Consider the following 21,212-nt stretch of genomic DNA (forward strand, 5'->3'; position numbering starts at 1 on the left):
CCAAAAAAGTATTTCACAAGGAAAGACAAATCTGCACCTATGTAAAAACTTTCTTCAGATGACTAGAAAAACATAATCATAAGGATGTGCCAAATGTGGAACACTGCCTACAGATCTGTCAAACCAATTTATCTACAACATACAAAGCAACTTTAAAAGACTATGGAACAACTCGGGACTTTTCCTTTTTAATCTCATCCTTCTTTTAAAAAGTCCCACCAAGAGTGCTATGAAATGTGTAAGCCTGATGATTCACAGACCTGTACCCCTGGGGCAAATAATACCTTATATGTCAATAAAAATTTTTTTAAAAATTAAAAAATATATATATAGTGTTTTATTCCCTAAAAAAAAAAGTTGCCACCAACAGAACCAAGAGGTAAAGCCAAAACACACGCGCCCCAAGTTCCTGTGTCAGGTCCTCAGACTAAAGCAATGTTAAAATATTTTTCATTTCTAAAAACATGTCACTTTGTTTCTGCATGTTTTATGGACAAAATAAAATTCAGAGTGGAAAATTAACAATAACAGAAGCCTTTTCTTTTCCTTTCTTGAATGTACTGAAGTTGAATAGTCAAATTCACCTAAAACAGAGCAATTGACCACATTGCCATAAAAAAATGACAAGTCAGGATCTGTCATATTTCCTTCCAAAAACAGAACTCCAAATTCTAGTCTTTCTTCTTTATCTACACTGAATCCTCAGTATGAAGAAACAATGTATTTATTCTACATACTTATAGTATGAATCTTTATATCAAATAGGCTATAGTAACAGTGGTGAACACTTGGGGAACACTATAACTAGGCTTATTTATTTTTTAATAAATAACTCTTTGAGTTAGACCAGGGCAGAAGTAGGATTCAATTACTTTATATTTTCCCTATCTTACAAGACCTCCCATAACTCAAAATCTAATCTCTGACCCTTGCCCCATGGGAATTCTAACAGCCAAAACTTCACCACTTTCACTGACTAAAAACAAAACAAACAAAAACCGCATTACTTTCAAAGGCAGCCCACTCCTCAAATCTCCGTGTTAACTTCTCAATTCCCTCCACCACACCTCAAATGGCATTGTTGCAAGTCCCTGAGCATTTCATCCCTTGAGTACTCTCTATCTAAATGAGTATCTCTATCTAAATGTGCCCTTTAAAACAGGGTAACAGAGCATCTAGAATGAATAAATGACGCAGCATGGCCCAATCATCTCAAAATAGAAAAAAACTGTATCAAAACAATCCAATCTTTCTTTAGTATTTTGGGCAGCCACATCATGATTCTTGTTTGGTTTACATTCAAGGAAAATTGTTCTTTGATTCATAATTACTGTTAAGGAATCTACTCCTTGAGTTCTTCACATCCAAGAACAGGTTTTTATTCTGGTTAAATTTTACTTCTTCTATCTGGCCAATGACCTTCCCAACTTCCAGATTTTGGCTTCTCATCTGAAAACATTCTCATACTTCAGCTTTAACTCATTAGTAAAATTATTCAGCATGTCACCATTGCCTCCATACAATAAATGCCTCATTAATAAAACCCTGAAGAGAAGGAGAGAGAACAAACAGATCCCTGGGGATCTCTGTCCAAGGCACCACTTATGCCTTCCTCAGCCTCCTTAGAAACAGCTATTAGTTATAATGCTGCCTAACTCATCTCCTTATTCATTGGCATATTTCCATATCCTCTTAAGTGTATCAGACTTTTTCTTTTTTTTTTTTTTAAGATTTTGTTTATTTATTTGACAGACAGAGATCACAAGTAGGCAGAGAGGCAGGCAGAGAGAGAGGGAGGGAAGCAGGCTCCCTGCGGGGCTGGATCCCAGGACCCTGGGATCATGACCTAATAACCCAAAGGCAGAGGCTTTAACCCACTGAGCCACCCAGACGCCCCTAACAGACTTTTTCAAACATCTAACAGATGTATATCACACCTATTACACTACCCTGATCTACAAGTTCAATAAACCTATTAAAGAAAGAAGAAATGAAAGAGATGACAAAGATAAAGTTAGTCTGTCATGACTTGTTCCCAGAGAAGCCGTGCTGACACACAGTGAGCAGTCCTTTTCTCAAGCTCCATCAAATAGAGTAGAACACTGTTGGAGTGAAAAACAGAATCTGACCCCATAATTTGGCCAAAGACAATAATTTGTAAGCATAAAAAAGCGGAGTTTCATACTCAAGTGATGAAAACAGGAATATCATTACAGTTCCTAATTAATATGTAAGTGCAATAATGATTACAAACATTTATAATATTTCCGGTTGGTACCACTTTTGCCTGCAAAGATAAATTTCATATTAAAATGTCTTTGTTGGGGCACCTTGTCGGGTGGCTCAGTCATTAAGTGTTTGCCTTTGACTCAGATTAGGGTCCTGGGATCAAGCACCGCATGGGCGCCCTGCTCTGCAGGGAGACTGCTTCTCCCTCTCCCACTCCCCCTGCTTGTGTCCCCTCTCTCACTGTCACTCTCTCTCTCTCTGTCAAATAGAAAAAATCTTTTTAAAAAATGTCTTTGCTGGGTTTCTAATATATCTAAATAAATCTCAGCTAATAAAGAAAAATGTTATTAGTCTTAACATATTAAATAAAAACACAACAGTTCTTGTGCAATATTAACTTGTAGTAGGTAATGTGTGAAATCAAGCTGGCCTAGCGTATTCTAAATCTCAGGGTTTCAGAGCTGGAAGAGACCCGGGGTTTACCGATTACCAGTGCCTCCTTTTACAGATGAAGACACTCAGGTTCTCTGAGATGGAATAACTTGACCGAGCTCACAAAACTAATTCTGGCATGGCCGGGCATAAAAATAAGATCTACTCAGAGGCTACTGATATCGCACAAAACCCCGCTTTAAAAATAAAATAACAGAACAGGACAACACATTCTTACCAGCTGCACTTCACCAAAAGCCCCCCTTCCAATAACTTTCACAACATCATAGTCTTCGGCCTTCATCTGTAGCCCTCTGATTTTCTTCACAATTTTCTCATCTGTAATTAAAAGATCAAATTTATAAGCAATACTTTTAAATAATTACTATATTTGTAAGCAGATTTTTAGTTCAAGAAACTGTATTCAGTTTTTAGCTAAATCTGTCAGTTAATCTGTTAATTTAAAATGTAAGATACATACTAACTTTACATCAAAGAACCAAAACTCTACAGTTTATTAACACATACAAAACAAACATTACTAACTACCAAAAAGCAGCAGTGAAGCTATTTCATTTCTGACTCTGTTGCTTGACAAGATGACAGCTAAACAGTGATGACCCACACAGTCCTAGAGCGCATTGTGAATCATGGCAAAGAGCTGCTATGACATTACCTGCAAGGCTAATCTTAGTAATAAATTTCAGGAGCCTACTTCTTTGAAAGGTAGTAATCACATATGATAGATATGGTAACTAGTCAAGATTATTTAATTATGAAAACAGTCCAGTCTCTGACAATTCCAACTTAAAAAGCTCACTGTGTTGCTTACTAAATACTGAATTATTTTTGAGAATCTATCCTTAGAATTTGACTTCATTTACACCTTCACTGCAACATCAATACTGGCAAATATTAAGTTACTGCATATACAACAATAATTGTTATCACATTATCTTTCATTAGCTAGACTGAAATGTCTACATTTATACAAACATAAAGCTCATTAAGTCTCCTGGGTAATGTAAACCTAAGTCTTAATACTGTTAATTTAAAAGTGCTCTTTGAACTGCCATAAATATCCTATCCTGAAATCATTAGTCTTAATAATTTATACAAAATCTTGAACTTTACCTACTTTACAAACTGCAACTAGTTCTGCAGTTTTGCTTTGAAAATAAAAAATCCTTGTAATTTAAAAACAAACCAAATAGCAAACTAAAAAGTATTTAAGGTTAACAAATTATAAACTGTAATATAAATCTCATCAAAAGTATAGTGATAGGATCAAATATAAAGTTTACTCACATCTATTTAAAAAATTATCTATATTCTTGTTTTTCCTCAAGGCAGGAAAATCCAAATCAAGGACCAAGGAATTTAAGCCATCCTGTTTAAGAGAAAGTAGAAAAGGAAAAAGAAAGTTGTTACAATTTCTAAATATTCAAAAAAGTCTTAAAATTTTGTTATAAGCTATTCTTGCTATCAATCCATTTTGATATGAAATTGCTCAGTGGCTCTGTATCTAACAGCCCTAATTTTTTGCTAACTTCTGCTAGAAAATATTATGAATGATCCTATCATGTTTTCATTTGTTATTTTAGCCAATAGAAAAATGTCATTTGTGTTATGTAGGTCTTTGTTTGTCTATTTATTTGGAGAGGTGGGAAGGGGCAGTAGAAGAGGGACAGAGAATCTTAAGCAGGCTTCACACCCAGCATGGAGTCAGAGGCCAAGCTCAATCTCACAACCTGAGATCATGACCTGAGCCAAAATCAGAAGTCAAGAATGCTTAACCAAAAACTAAGTTACCCACGTGCCCCTAGAAAAATGACATTTTAAAATATGCATCCCCTGGGGTGCCTGGCTGGCTCAGTTGGTAGAATATATGACTCCTGATCTCAGGGTTATGGGTTTGCTCCCCACACAGGGTGTAAAGATTACTTAAATATAAAATCTTAAAAAGAAAATATATATCCTCTATTATTTTTGCTAGTCAGATGTCTTCCTCTCTCTCTTCAAATGTCCAGGAAAATTTCACCAAGCTTCTGACTTTAACGAATACAGACTAAAGAAAATAATCGCATTTACAATGCATCAAAAAGAAAAAATGCCTTGGAATAAATTTAACTAAGATGAAAGACCTGCACACTGGAAACTCTAAGACAGTCATGAAAGAAACTGAAGAAACAAATAAATGGAAAGATATTCTCTACTTAAGGATTAAGAGTTAACATTGTTAAAATGTTCATACCAGCCAACCAATCTGCAGATTCAAAGGAATACCTATCAAAATTCCAATGGCATATTTCAGAGAACTATAACAAATAACTGTAAAATTATATGGAACCACAAAAGGTACCAAAGAGGCAAAGCAATCTTGAGAAAGAAGAACAAAGCTGGAGACATCATGCACCCAGATTTCAAACTATACTACAAAGCTATAGTAATCAAAACAGTATGGTATTGGTACAAAAACAGACACACACAGCAACAGAACAGATTGAAAGCCCAAGAAATAGTTCTAACACATATATGGATACTTAATCTCTGACAAAGAAGGAAGAACCTATAATGGAGAAAGGACAGTCTCTTCAATAAGCGGTGTTGGGAAAACAGGGTAACTACATGCAAAGTAATGAAACTAGACCACTATCTTACACCATACACAAAAATTACCTCAAAATGCATTAAAGACTTGAATGTAAGACCTGAAAACCATAAAATTCCTAGAAGAAAACACAGGTGGTAAGCTTCTTAACATAGGTCTTAGTAACATCTTTGTGTATCTAACTCCATAGGCAAGGAATGAAAAACAAAAATAAACAAATGGGACTACAGCAAACCAAAAAGCTTCTACACAGCAAAGAAAACCTACTGAATGGGAGAAGGTCAGCCAACCACATATCTAATAAGGGGTTATTATCCTAAAATAATTAAAGAAATCATATAACTCAACAACAAAAAAACAAAAAACCTGATTTAAAAAATGGGTAGAGGATCTGAAGAAACATTTCTCCAAAGAAGACATACAGATGGCCAACAGGTACATGAAAAGATGAACATCACTAATAATTAGGGAAATGCAAATCATAACCATAATGAGACATCACCTAATACCTATTAGAATAGCTATTATCAAAGACAAGAAATAACATGTTGGAGAGGATGTGGTGAAAAAGGAACCCTCTCACACTTCTGATGGGATTGTAATTTGGCAGAGCCACAATGGAAAACAATATGGAGATTCCTCAAAAAATTAACAACTACAATGTGAAACAGATATTCCACTTCTGGGTACTGATGTGAAGAATATGAAAACACCTATCTAAAAAGACACATGCACCCTAAGCTAACTGCACCATTATCTGCAATAGACAAGATACAGAAACAACCAAGTGGCCACCAACAGGTGTATGGATAAAAAAGATAGTATATATACAATAAATACTACTCAGCGATAAAAATGAATGAAATTTTGCCGTTTGCAATAACATGGATGGGCTTTGAGGGTATTATACTAAGTGAAATAAGTCAGATGGAGAAAGACAAATGCCCTATGATTCCACTTACATATGGAATCTTAAAAAAAAATGAACAAATGAACAAAATAGAACAAAAACAAACTTGCAGATACAGAGAGCAGACTAGTGGTTACCAGAAGGGAAGAGGCTTGGGGGGTGAACAAAAGTGGTAAAGGGAGCCAAGTCTATGGTGATGAATGGTACCTAGACTTGTGGTGATCACTTTGTAGTGTATACAGATGTCAAATTATAAAGCTATACACCTAAAATTTACATCATAAAAAAAATTCACTCACATAAGAAAATTCCCATTCACTCGACAAGCATTATTTTTTTGCCTAATGCACACAAAGAACAGAAAAATCCAACAATAGGGGCATCGAAATGGTTCAGTTGGTTAAGCCTCTGCCTTTGGCTCAGGTCATGATCTCGGGGCCCTGGGATCGAACCCCCGCATCAGGCTCTCTGCTCAGCAGGGAGCCTGCTTCCCCCCTCTCTCTCTGCCTGCCTCTCTGCCTACATTGTGATCTCTCTCTGTGTCAAATAAATAAATAAAATCTTTTTTAAAAATCCAACAATAAATATGACGCTAAGTATTCTTCCCCTCAGGGAACTCAGCCTCAAAACTAAATTTCCCTTAAAAACATAAAAATGGGAAGGGGTGGGGGGTGGGAGGTTGGGGGCACCAGGTGGTAGGTATTGTAGAGGGCACGGATTGCATGGAGCACTGGGTGTGGTGCAAAAATAATGAATACTGTTATGCTGAAAAAATAAAAAAATTAAAAAAAAAAACATAAAAATGGGATGATGCATTATTCAGATTTCTATTTTTTAAAGTTTCCTATATTTTTCATACTTTCTACAATAAGCCCACATTAAATTTATAATCAAAATAAGAAAAAGTACCTACATATAATTTGCTGGGGGTGAAAAAAATAGTAAGAAAAAAGTCTTTATTCAAAGGACACGCTTGTGAATGTAACAGTATTTCTAAAACATTATTGCATACAATGTTTCATCTCCAAGTAACTCTGAAGAGGGCATGAAGAAATATTCTTCATTCTAAAAATAAATTAAGACTTAAGAGACTTTGACTTTTCCAAGGTCATGCTACTAGGAAATGACATATCAAATACTACCCAACACTAAAGGTCCAATATATATAACTCATCCCTCCTAGTCTCAACAACCAGACTAACACTGACCAGAGCCTGGAAGAGAAAATAGGGAGCTTAAAAAGCTGAAGGATTACAAAAAATAAAACAGCAATAAAGATACCTTTTAGGGATCTTATAAGGGGGAAAATCAGAAATGCAATCTTGATTCTCAAACAAAGAAAAAAAAAAACACTAAAAAAAATAGTAATAAATATCCAATCTCTAGTGAAGTTAAGAATGTAACTTTCACACTTTGAGATCTCACTCATACCCAAAATTCCCCTCTCTAGGGCAGTTGAACTGCTTTCTAAGGACTCCAGCATTTTAGCACAGTAGGCTATTAAGTACCAAATTATTGCTGTATCTCTTTGGTATAATTTTGCTATTTTAGTAAGTTTAAAATGTAAAATCTGAATGACTTATATTTTTAGATTATATATATAATTAATGACTTTAAATCAAAGAAAGGTACATTTATTTGGAAAGCCTTTTTCTATACCTCCATTAACCTCCACAAGAAGAAAAATTTTAATTGACGAGGCAAAAGCGTCTACTACAAGAATAAGGATCTTCCTCTCGTTCAGAGACTTTTCAAATGGAATATCAACACTTCATACAGATATGTTAAAAGTAACTACATTAAAATCTCCATCTACACATTATGAAGAAAAAAATCCTTTGGAAAAAAGAACTAGCTTCACATTAGTAAAATGATTAAATCCTCGCTTACCCCACATCCTCTCCACAAGTTATCATAAAAAGATGGGATTATATAAAGATTAAACAGTCGAGAAGAAAATCCTGAAATAGTTTATACATTTTTCCTATAACATCCCCCACCAGTGTAGAGTCAGAGAGCTTTCTCAGCAGTTCTAACATTACAGCAAGTATTCAACTCATCAATAATTTCATTTTGTTTTTTAAGCCATTTTTTAAAGATCAAATACCTCATTTGTACATTGTTTTATTTTTATATAGTATTTCTGAATGATACTATACTTTAATCTGCTAAAAATTTATATTCGAAGAAAATGTAGGGGGTAATATATACTTAAAAACTTACATTTACACATGAGGTTTTATATTTATATAAAATATATATATAATATATATTTATATTTATATATTTATATATTTCACATTTGAAATGTATCCTACTTAGTATCACTTATTAAGAAACAAATTATTTTTTTTAAGATACCAGTATTTTCAGTACAGAAATTAATACTGAGATCCAGTGCCTGGGTTAGCTCAGGAAATAAATGAAAGCCTATCTATGTCTATGACCTTCCTTGTTATGTAGTTTTACATAAACCTTAGGTAGTAAGATTTTTTTTTCAGCATCTGTGATTTCAACTCTGATTCTCTTCTTAAAAAGTGCTACTAGCTGAGATAAAGAAATTTTAAAAAGAATTCCAAACTACCAAAACTTTAAAGCAATTAAGAAAATTAACACTATTTGTCCCTTTCATCACTTCCAAAAGCATAGAAATCATAGGATAACATTTAAGAGTTTTGCTTTGGTTTGTTTTTTGGGGGGGGCATCAATTGGGGGAAGGGAGAGAGGGAGAGAGAGAGAATCCTAAGTAGGCTTCATGCCCAGCATAGAGCCCAACACCGGGCTCGGATCTCACAACCCTGAGATCATGACCTGAGTTGAAATCAAGAGTCAGATGCTTAACAGACTGAGCCACCCAGGTGCCCGTAAAAGTTTTTTTAAAGAGAACATTCATTCATTCATTCATTCATTCATTTATTTATTTTAAAGAATTTATCCATTTGACAGAGAGAGAACATAAGTAGGCAGAGGCAGGCAGAGAGAGAGAGGGAAGCAGGCTCCCCGCTGAGTAGAGAGCCCGATGCAGGACTCGATCCCAGAACCCCGAGATCATGACCTGAGCCGAAGGCAGAAGCTTAAACCACTGAGCCACCCAGGTGCCCGTAAAAGTTTTTTTAAAGAGAACATTTAAAAGTGCTATTACAAAACAAAACACCAGCGCCACAAAATATTCAAGGACCAGAGAGAAAAATGCTAAATAATGAATAGGAACCAAAGGCACAAACATCTAGAGGATTTCAGGGCAGGGAATAGTAAAACCAATGACTGAGAATTAAAAGGGTCAAAATGTGGTAAAAGGGCCAAAACCAGACTGATCACTGGGAAAACACTAGCTGAGATAAAAATCCCAGCCCCTAAAAGAGACTGAAAAAGCCCAAGTTTTATACAAAACTGCCTAACTAGGTATGTCAGATATAGATGTCAATCAAGTCTTCAAGCTAAGCTCCCAGAACTTACCCAGTTACATCTCTAATACTACTGGCTGATAAACGTGAATCAGCTCCAATACTGGACTGTGGTTGTCTATATGTGAACAGTTAGCATCAGAGGAAGGCAAACAGTGCATTATAGTACTGTCTGCCAGAATAAATGGGTACAAGCCAACACCCAACTTCTCCCATTATAACTATCATGGTGGAAAATACATATGTAATTTCCTATTTTCCTAACTTTTCCTGAATGAAGAGCCTTTTAAATTTTAATTGTCAAGAAAGAATGAAGTACTGGACTTGTTTTCACTTTCACAATATATTGCTTCTAAATATCTGTTTTTAAAATGTCCAAAAAAAACGTATTCCTCTCCTTCACCTCCCAAAAAAGGAAAAAGTCTGGAAAGACTTCACCAACCTGGATTGCCTGAAGTGGTAAGGAAAAACGATGGAGACACAATTCTAGGAATTCCAATTGTTAAATGCAGCACAACATAACTCATAGCTGAAAATTGTATAAAATTATGAGTTGTCAGCAAATGGTAATACTTGAAGCTATAAAACTGAGTAAGATCACTAAAGGAGTGAGGACAGACAAGTGAAAAAGGATCAAGGAACTGAGTCCTGGGATATACCAATATTAAGAGATTGAGAAGAACAGAGTACTAAGAAGGAATCAGTAAAGAAAGAAAAAAAATCAAGATTTGTGTTATCCTGGAAGCCAGGTAAAGAGCTCTTGGCACAGCATTCTCCCAGTTCCTACCTTTATTTAATATTTTGATTTTTATATTTTGTTCATCATGGTTTTCTGCATTTACTAAGTATTGTGATAAAATATTGTTTATCTTGATTATGCTGGGGTTTTGGCACCCCCTTAAGTTTTGTGCCTATGGCGAGTGCCTCACAGGCCTCAGCCTGGCCCCAGTCCTAGTGCTAAAAGACTGAAATCTCTATGAGACACTCACGAACTACAACATACTTTAATTTTGAAAAGAATGTGCAAAGAATCACATAATTGATTTCATTAAAGTTTTAAAAAACAATTAGTAAAAAAATTAAGTATAGAGTTAATAACAGTACCAACGGTCAGAGTGCCCTATGTTGATAATAATACAGACAGCCGGCATAACAGACACTGTGTCAAACACCTTCTATATATCACCTCATGTAATTCACTGAATTTGCCACATTGACTGTAGAAGTAGGTGTTATTAACATCATTTTTTTAACTGAAGAAATTAAGCTTGGAGAACTTAATTTCTCAGAGTTGCAGTTAGAAAATAGGGTTGGGATTGGGTTTAATGCTGCTTCAAGTAATTATTAGTATTTTTAAATTTTACCTAGATTCTAAATTTTTCCTGCTAAAAATATTAAGTCAATGGGAAGATATGAATCAAAGTAATATTCATTATATGTAGTATATTGTTCAGAAACACATGAATAAAATTAACATCAAATTTTATAACTATATTTTGGTTTATAAATCAATAATTGTTATCTTTTCTTTTAAAAACAAGGTTCTCCTCCTCAAGGCATATACAGTATTTTACTGCTCCCTGTAGAATAAAAGAGAAAATCAGTAACTTACCTCCCCATTATAAAATTATCAGAATAGTTAATATGTCATCTGGCTGAATCCTATTCCTACTTAATACTGGGATTCGGCTGAAAAACTACTAGCAGATAAAATCAGAGTTGCTATTCTAATACTGACTGTAAACAAACCAGACTTTAAAAATATTTTGCATATCTATAACTCATAAAATTAAGTATCATATATAGACTTTGGGACTCTCCTTCCCCCATCCCCAAAAAACTCCTGCTCATTCAAGGTAACAATTACACAAAGAAAATATTAATACTACTACCAATAGTAATAATAGTAAATAGGGACATTGGAGATGATAGTGGCCAACAACACAAAGCAACATTTATTATATCTTTGTGGATTTATGTCTAGACAGAGAGGAAGAGAGACAAGCCACTCTAACAATAGAGCTATTCCAGCATTCTTCAAATTTTGAAAGTAAAACATAAAGTTTTGTTAACTAGTACTTTGCTTACTAAAAGGTAAAACAACTTGGTCACATTTACAGTCAGAGAAAAAGAACAGTCCTCCAAACCTGTTTCCGGCCAGTTGTTTAGGTAATTAAACCAACAGAATCATCTCTTTCATTTCATAACTAGAAGTTTACCCATATGATTTCCACCCACCAAGAACCTAAATACAGAAGATCATTTCCACAAGTTGGGAAGTTAAAATTTCAGTTTCATCCCCACGCAGACCCTATCCATATGATCAAGCAACCACTCAATGAAGGTTAGTTGTTGTTATTATTTCCACTATTTTCAATACCACATAAATACATACTTTGCATATAGGGATTACATAATTCAAAAGATGCAGACTTAAAAGTGTTTTATATTTGACTCTAACATCTAAACCTATCAGCACATCTTTTTTTTTTTTTTTAAGATTTTATTTATTTATTTGAGAGAAAGAGAGAGTAAGAAGAGAGCATGAGAGGGGAGAAGGTCAGAGGGAGAAGCAGACTCTCCTCGGAGCTAGTATACCGGACTTGATCCTGGGAATTGCGGGATCATGACCTGAGCTGAAGGCAGTACGCTTAACCACTTGAGCCACGCAGGCGCCCCTATCAGCACATCTTTGATTCTAACAGGTGGAACCAAGAACAGTTTCATTACTAACTTAATGCCATAACTCTTTTAATTCTTAAAGGTTCATTTTCAACATCCGTATAAGACAATATTTAAACCACAGGGCTAGTCTGACAACCAACCAAGCATTGTTTATGAAGCCAAATGAAACAAGGGTTAAGTCCGAAAAGTACTAGTCACTGTATCTATTTTTGTTATGAATGCACATATATGGTAATCAATTTAACAAACTCTTTTTATTCCCAAGTAGTTTTCAATCTTATTTCAACTTTATACAGCTTGAAATTTTATTTCAGCCACTTAAAATCTGGAAAAGATTACCTACAACACGTAAGTGTTAGGAACAATATTATTTCTAATAGCGAGAAATTCAAAGCAACGGAAAAATCTGGAAAAGAAAAACTATAATTTTACTAAGGCTTGTTACAGCTATACTAGGCAATCATTAAAAATGATGGCTATAAAGACTATATAAAAAGTAAAACAAAATATTAATGTAAAGGGACGCCTGGGTGGCTTAGCTGGTTAAGTGTCTGCCTTTGGCTCAGGTCATGATCCCGGTGTCCTGGGGCAGGGGTCCTGCTTCTCCCTCTGCCTGCTGTGCCCCCGCTTGTGCACGCTCTCGCTCGCTCGCTCTCTCTCTGACAGATGAATAAATTTTTTTAAATATTAATGTTAAAAGAAAAGCACAAAATATAAAATTGAATGTATGATAATTCTACTTATGGGACTATGCATATGAAAATTTTTGAATGAAATACAGCAAAGTGAATATAAAGAATATGGTACCAAGACGGAGTTACACGGTTATTTTTTCTTCCCCTAAATTCTAATGTTTTCTGTAGTACATTTTGTAACTCATAGTAAAATCTAAATGTTCAAGATATAAGGTACTACAGAACACACTTTAATAAATTCAGACTTCAGAAAACTTATTATCTATAGCTCTCCATATCGCTACTGAAAACATATCCTATTTTAAATTCCAAAACTTTTTACTGTTCTCCACCTCCTACAAATCATATGGTCTTATTCTCCTTGAAAGCTCTCTGGAATTCAAATAAATGTTGCTTCTGCCCAAAACTTGAATTGGAATTATTTTTTTATTTTTTTATAAACATATAATGTATTTTTATCCCCAAGGGTACAGGCCTGTGAATCGCCAGGTTTACACACTTCACAGCACTCACCATAGCACATACCCTCCCCAACGTCCATAACCCCGTCCCCCTCTCCCAACCCCCCTCCCCCCAGCAACCCTCAGTTTGTTTTGTGAGATTAAGAGTCACTTATGGTTTGTGTCCCTCCCGATCCCATCTTGTTTCATTTTTGAATTGGAATTTTTACAGGGATTAACAGATTAATTTGGGAAGAACGGACTTCCCATCCAAGAAGCAAGGTAGGCCTCTCCATCAACTTAAATTTTCTATTTCCTCCAGTAAAGTGTTATTTATATATATTCTATTTATATTTCTTGCTAAATCTATTGCTAAGTATTTTACATTTTTGTGTCTATTATCACATTTAACTAAATTGGCCATATGAAGGATACTGAGCTCCTTTGAGAACAAAACTGTAATTAAAGTTCCCAACAGAAATATATTTAATATATCCCATTTCTTACTAATTAATGATGTTCAAATATAAATTAGGTAACTAAAAAGCAAATGTGATTTCCTTAAAACTCTGTTTAAAATTTTATACAGAAAAGTAGTAGAAACATCATGAAAAACATGATAAAGGGTGTGGGGCTGATGAATTTTACCAATACTCAAGAACCCCCTCATCCTGACTTAGGTGTTGATTACACCATGAGATAAAAATGAGTAAGAAACTTGTCCTCAAGTTTGCAAAATTTCAATCAAGGCTTTCTATTATAGCAACTTATCCTCCACTTTTAAATACTTATTTGTGTTTGAAGTGCTGGGACAGGAGGGGTAAGGTGGAATCATAAAACGTTATACTCCATATCACATCTTCCAGGTGGAAAAAAAAATGTTTCTTATACATATTCTTATAACCCTTAAAACCACCTCAGCAATTACAGATAAGAAGTAGACAACTGAACTGACAGGTGAATGAGATGGAATTAAAGGAATTTCAAACACAAAATTATTCTTGCCTCTTAGTAGATTTTGTTATGTCACTATAGTTCCTATTAGTATTTTTTAAAACTATAGACATCTAAATCTTTTCTTTTATATCCCACAAAAAAGCAATGGCTGGAAATATTCCAGTATCATATCATTATAGAGAGAGACATACTATCCTCAGTTCTCTGGTCAATTATTAATCAAATATAAACAATGAACTTTTCTGAAGGCACAACCAAGTACCAAGCTCTCCTGAAAAATCAGACAGCAAAAATATATACCCATAAATCACATCAAGAAATCAGCATATACTGAGCACCTAATTTGTGCCAAGGAAAGTCACTTTCTCATTTAATCTCATAAAAATCAAACTGAAAAAGGAATGCAGATAATGGAAACGTGTTTTTAGACAGAGCCATTTAGGTACATAAGACACAGAAGTTCTAACCAGAAGCAGCTATTTCTGCTACCCATACAACTACTACTAGAAAACAGTGAAAGAAAACATCAGCAAAAAAATAGTTGGTGGTTGTTTTTAAAGTACACACTCTTTTTCCCTTCTAAATATATATGTAACTTTGCAGACTCAGTGCCCACCTACTTTTACTGAAAAACTAAAATATGCTTCTCCAGAGAAACTACAGAGGCAAGGTATATTTCATCCTCACCTAGGAAGCAATATTTCTTCTACACATCTGGGGGGGCTTTTTAGTAATTAGAAAAAAAAATTTAATAATTGCAAACTTAATATTAGAAAAAATGTTTAAACCTTTTATATTAAGTATATATCTCATATCTCTTTTGTCCACCTATCTACACCTCCGTATAAATAAAAGAAGATAAGTCTTCACAAGGAAATCTAATACACTATTTTTTGGTCTGCTTTACCTTTTGGTAGTCCATATATTATTCGGCAGAGAGAAGGTCTCATTGCTAAAACAAACTGAAAACAACATAGGCAAATCTAGAGTTTCCAAAGGCTCATTATCAACTATCATTTCATACATCACTCCTCTGCACAGTGCTCAATTTCTGGCAATAACACCACCTCAGGTAGGAATAAGAATTTCTTGTCATCAATTTAGATACATATTAATAACTCTGGTTTAAAAAAAATTACCTGAAACACTGAACCTAAATCATCCTTAACTAGAATTCACAAATCTCCATAATTTCTCCTATGCTCAAAGGAAAAGGTAATGAAACACACACATTTCTGAACTTCCTTCTGAGAAGCAATTTCTACGGCTGATAATTCTATCTACCTCTCTACACTGCAATCTGGTACCATATTTCCAAGTATCTGCCAGATAGCCAACAGACCTCAGAAATCTCCCAAGTTAGGTGTATATACTCAATGGGAGTATATAAGATGATCCACTAAGAAAGAAAAATTACAATTTTGCTCACTTAACTTTAAAAAATTTTTAAGTTTAATATAGTTTTCAGTAACATTCCACTTTTATTAGCTTTCACTGAAGTGTGACATTCTACAGTTTGCATGTACCTTACCTTATCATGGGTAGATATTACCTATTAAATTTTTTTAAAAATTCTCTAGTAGAAAGATTACCAAGGAGATTTAAGACATTCCATTTTGGGTGTAGATGTCTACACCACTTTACCAAATGTCTAGGCCAGTTTACTGAACTGTAAAATTTAAATGTGTATGATTATCTATTATACTTCAATAAAACTATGTGAAAAATGAATGCAATATATATATTCACAGATTTAAGATAATACTAAAATGCAAATAGTACAAACAAAAAAGAAAATGGCAGTGTTAACCCTTCACCCACTCCTTATATAGGCTCTTATGGCCCAAATTATTAAAGGCTAATAATTGAATGGAATAACTAATGGAAAGTTAATCATATCACCTCCCCCACTAAAATTAAAAATTATATGAAGTCCACTACGAATTTCATTCATAATCATTAATAATTTATAATATTTCTTCTATAATCTAAATTTCTATAATTAATAATAAATTAATATTTATAATTATAAATATATGCAACTGGGACAAAAGGAATGATTAGAATTATAATTAAAATACATTATTTTTTCCAGCTTATTATTTTTTTCAAGATTTATTTTTCAGAGAGCTACAGAGAGCACAAGTGAGTGGGGGGGGACCAGCAATGGGAAAGAGAGAATCCTGAACCAGACTCCTCTCTGAGTGTGGAGCCTGACCCAGGGCTGGCTTGCAGGGCTCTGAGATTATTACCTGAGCCAAAATCAAGAGCAGGATGCTTAAACCACTGAGCCACCCAGGCACCCCACTTGTTAATATTTTTAAATGATGGGCAAGCTTTCTCAAATTAAAAGACTTTGAAATAAAAGAAGACATTAAGAAAAAAGCCAAAAATCATGCTAAATGACTTCCTACAAATTAAATAGCAGCTTCAAAGATCCCTACAGTGTTTATGACATTAAGCTATCTAGGGAGGTTACAAGTGCAGATGAAAAAGCTGAGAAGACATTTTTCCTTTGTGTAAAAAAAAAAACTGATAAAGAAGGCTGTGGAAGTAAAGGCCTTCATGGGCCTAAATCTCAAAGAAAACAGCATATGCCTCAAAATTTAAAGCAGCAGAAATTCAAAGGTCTGTGATGCTGAGTACAAATGCCAAAATTTACCTGTGTTGATATTTTTATTTGAGCTGTTCCTGCTTTTGTTAAGTGTTCTGACTGCAAGCTGTATAGGTTCTGCACAGTCTGATCCTACCCTATTTCTTCTCCTAAGCCTTGTTAGTTATGGTACATGATTCTTCCAGAATACAAAGCTTTTCAGGAATTCATATTTCATGTCTGTGACTGAACAAAGCCAAAGCCACCACAATTAGAAAGATACTTAAAACATAAACAACAGGAATATGAAAACAAATCTCTATAATTTTTTACATAATGTTTAACGCCTGAGTTCGATCCAGCACTTAACCAATTTTCATTAAACTTAAAGATAAATGTCTGGAAGCCTCTTTTGTGTTTCAGTTTTTTTGTTTTGTTAGTTTCTTTAATATAAAAAAAGATTTTTTTAACATTCAGAAGACATTGGAAACACTGGTTCTTCTTAAGGTTTTTTTTTTTTAAATGGCTATTATATGAAAAACAATATGGCTAAAAACTAAAGTGTCTTTGTGGCCGGTATCTTCAGAAGGCAGACAGAAAAAAAAAATAATTGAAAAGCTGAAGAAATGAATAACAAATTATACATTAAGAGAGGTTTACTACACAGCTGGAAGAAAGTACATACTTTTTCTAAACTGATGAGTTTAAAAACGGTTAGATACTATTACAATAACTGAAGAAAATAAAATATTCTCACAATTACTTCTTTAATGAAAACAGTATTTTTTTTTAAAAAAGCCTTTTAATAGTAACCACTGATACTTTAACTGAAATATAAAACTGCCTCTGGAACAACACATGTCATACTGCAAATGAAAGTCATTCACCGCATCATTCACAGAGCAAGTTCTTACAACTGAGAAATTAAACCCTTATGAGGACAAAGTAGTACAACATGTCATCAACACTGCAAAATTTATAAAAGTAGCACTGCTAAAGTATAATAGAATTTTTTCAATTCTTTGTAGTGAGATGAAGAATGACCATACAAAATTTCATAACAAGTTTCAAAAAGTTTTCTGGCTATCCTGCCACAATGAACTTTTAAAAGTTACTTGAATTTATAGATGAATTACTGTTTTTCATCTACAAAAAACCAACTTCTCCAAATATATGGCCTTGCCTGTGATAACAAGTACCCATTAACAGTATGCCAGCAGCTATTTCTGGAAAACAATTAATAGATTTTGTCTAAGTAAAGGTGATATTTTAACAGTAAGAAAAGAAAAATTTTCTTTTTGGAAGATATTTTTGCCATGGAGAAAGTATTCTGACTAGGGAGGTGTTGAGAAGTGTTTCCATTCATATGTGAATTTTACAGATAACATGCTTTGCCTATTAAAACTGTTTTTTAACTTCCAGATCGTGTTTTAAAAACTTGCAAACATAATTTTTCTGATGCAGTTAAAAATAAAGATATTCAGCAGATTTTAACCACATTTGTTATAATATATTTTCAAGTACTGGCCTCACCAGGGAAAACAAATTTACTAACTGAACTCCAACTATATAAAAAAGTTGTATGACTGGTAGGTAGAACTGGAAAATGAGTATTATGAGTTAGTAACTGCAGCCATTGATGTGTCCACTTGTATCCATACATCTTTGTGAAATTTAAAAAAACTAAACAACAAAAACCCCAAAATTATGATAGTCCTTAAAATCCAGTAGCAAAATAAACTGAACTTCCAACCTTATCTTTAAATCACTGTGACATAATGAGAAGCCAAAACTTTAAAAAGCAACTAAGCATTTGTGTGTAAGAAAAGTTTTTATAGGGGCATCTAGGTGGCTCAGTTGGTTAAGCAACTGCCTTCAACTCAGGTCATGATCCTGGAGTCCCCGGATTGAGTCCCACATCGGGCTCCCAGCTCCATGGGGAGTCTGCTTCTCCCCCTGACCTTCTCCCCCTCTCATTCTCTCTCTCAAATAAATAAATAAAATTTTTAAAAAAAGTTTTTATACCATAATAAAATGAATACCTCAAAAAATACTATTTGACTTTTATGTGTATTTTATAATGCATGTAATATTTTAATATAATGATACATATATACAAATTATAAAGGCACATCTATGTGAGAATGTATCTTTTACTGATGGGATACAAAATTAAAAGTCTGGAGATCACAAACTCCTTAAATGTAAGAATTTTTTATTACCTTCCTTAAAGGTAAATATTTTGTTTTTTACATTCCAAGCACATAATATATTCCCCAAAACTGCTGTGTAAATAAATATTTAACTAGCATCTTGGTATCAACATGTCCAAAACTTATTCATTTTCTCATTCACACCTTATCTACTCTATATCTGGTAAGCAGTGCCATCCTAGGAGAGTAAGGTTCAGAAATCCATTCCTTTGTCCCTCATACAATGTCGCCTTCTGTATGGCAACCGTTCTTTCTCACAGTTGTTCCCTTCTCCACTCCTTTTCACTATGTTTGCTCAGATTCTCATTTCTTACGTACCAACTAGCTTCCCTGACTTTAATCACCCTCTACTCTAGCCCATCATCTTTAATCAAGTAATCTAAGTGAACACTACCTAATAGGATAAACCGTATGCCACGAAACAGGATTCATTAAGAACACATCACTTCTGTGAAATTGCAGCCAAAAATACATACCTTGGGTCTAATCATCAGAAAACATTAGACACACCCAAATTGAGGGATATTCTACAAAATGGGTGGCTTATAACCTTCAAAACTGTAAAGAGCATGAATATCAAGAAAGACTGAGAAAACCGTTCCAAACTGAAGATTAAAGAAACAGGAGAGCTAGATGCAATGCATGATCCTGGATTAGACCCTTTTGGTTTAAAGAACAATATTGGGCAATTAACAAAACTTGAATGAGGGCTCTCAGCAAAATATATACAGAAGTTTTGAAAACGTTTTCTTAAGTTGGATATTATTCCCAAATAGTGAGTTTTTTAAAAAAGATACACCAAGCCATGTTTCTGACCCTTTGGATTTGCTATTTCTGTCTAAAACGATCACATCCAGGTATCTGCGTGGCTTACTCTCCTACTTCCACCAGGTCTTAAGTTTTCAGAGAAACCTTAGTATCTAAATTGTCAACACCTATATATTCATACCTTCTCCCTTCCTTTACTTTTTTTCTCCCTGCCATAAATCACTATCTTATATACAATTAATTATGTATTATTATCTGGCTTCCCATTAAAATATAAGCTGATAGCAGAGAATTTTTGTTTTGTTCATTGCAACATTCCCAGGGCTAAATCCAGGACCGGGCAGGTGGTAGTTGTTAAATACATATTAGACTGAACGTACACAAAGTCCTTGGAACACAAAGAATTTAAGACACGATACAAAATAAATTCACTTTCTCAATCACAGCAAGGGAATACTGAAGCAGGTAAAAAGACCCCTAGTGTTCATTTGATAGCTCTGGGTTATGATTTCAACAAATATGTCTGCAGCATAAGTGAATGAGCTAATGTTCCTGCTCTAAGGACCTCAGTGAGCAAGCCTAATTCCATCAGAAAGCAAAGCTGTACTACTGCAGCCAGCTAAGACAACAGTATTTACCAACAGTGTGTGGGAAGTACTGTACAAACACTCAAAATGCTGACAGAGAAGAATTAACTGTATCAAACTATTGAAACTGTAGATAAATACACAAAGAAAGCAAGTTTTCTCGGGGGGAGGAGGGGACAATAAACTCATACTCAAAGAAAGTCAGTGGTGCAAACCAAGGGACATCATATCACTGAGGTCTCTGATTTTATTACCACATTTCCTTGAAAAACTACCAAGACTATAATTAAACTAACCACAATGATCTCAATTAGTTTACAGTATTATGAAACATACCAAGCTGTTTGTATTTAGAAAAAAAAGAGTATAATCCAAAAATCTGCAAAATAATCAAGGTTTCTACACATGAAGTGATCAAATCACTAACCTCTCATTTTATGTTTTTTCTGCTATGTCACCAAGTAATACAGATGACCTTCCTTTCTTGCATACCAATCACCAAAGACAGACATTATCTTAAATTCCTAAATAACAAACATACCTGAATTTAACCCAATACTCTGAAAAATGAAACAAAAAAAAAAACTATGTATATGCATGTATGTATGCACACATATCTATGTAATAACAGGCATGGTTTGATAATCATTGAGTTACACACATGAACACCATCTATCTCATAACCACA

The 21,212-nt window shown here is 34.2% G+C and overlaps 1 protein-coding gene across 9 annotated transcripts in view; it reads right to left on the reverse strand.

The window, feature by feature from the left end:
- The window catches only part of ROCK2 (Rho associated coiled-coil containing protein kinase 2), a 144,888-nt gene that overhangs the window by 79,957 nt on the left and 43,719 nt on the right, over window positions 1–21,212 (reverse strand). For all 9 annotated transcript variants that reach the window (XR_007129885.1, XR_007129884.1, XM_047744072.1 and 6 more), the window contains exons 2-3: window positions 3,970–4,051; window positions 2,900–3,000 (exon numbers count right to left, since the gene is read on the reverse strand). Coding sequence is in view for 7 of the 9 variants with exons in the window: in XM_047744072.1 (XP_047600028.1) it covers window positions 2,900–3,000; window positions 3,970–4,051 (183 nt within the window). In the remaining 2 variants the exon portion in view is untranslated. The remainder of the gene's footprint in view (window positions 1–2,899; window positions 3,001–3,969; window positions 4,052–21,212) is intronic.

The sequence above is a fragment of the Lutra lutra genome, chromosome 9, assembly GCF_902655055.1.
Source record: "Lutra lutra chromosome 9, mLutLut1.2, whole genome shotgun sequence".
NCBI classification, from domain to species: Eukaryota; Metazoa; Chordata; class Mammalia; order Carnivora; family Mustelidae; genus Lutra; species Lutra lutra.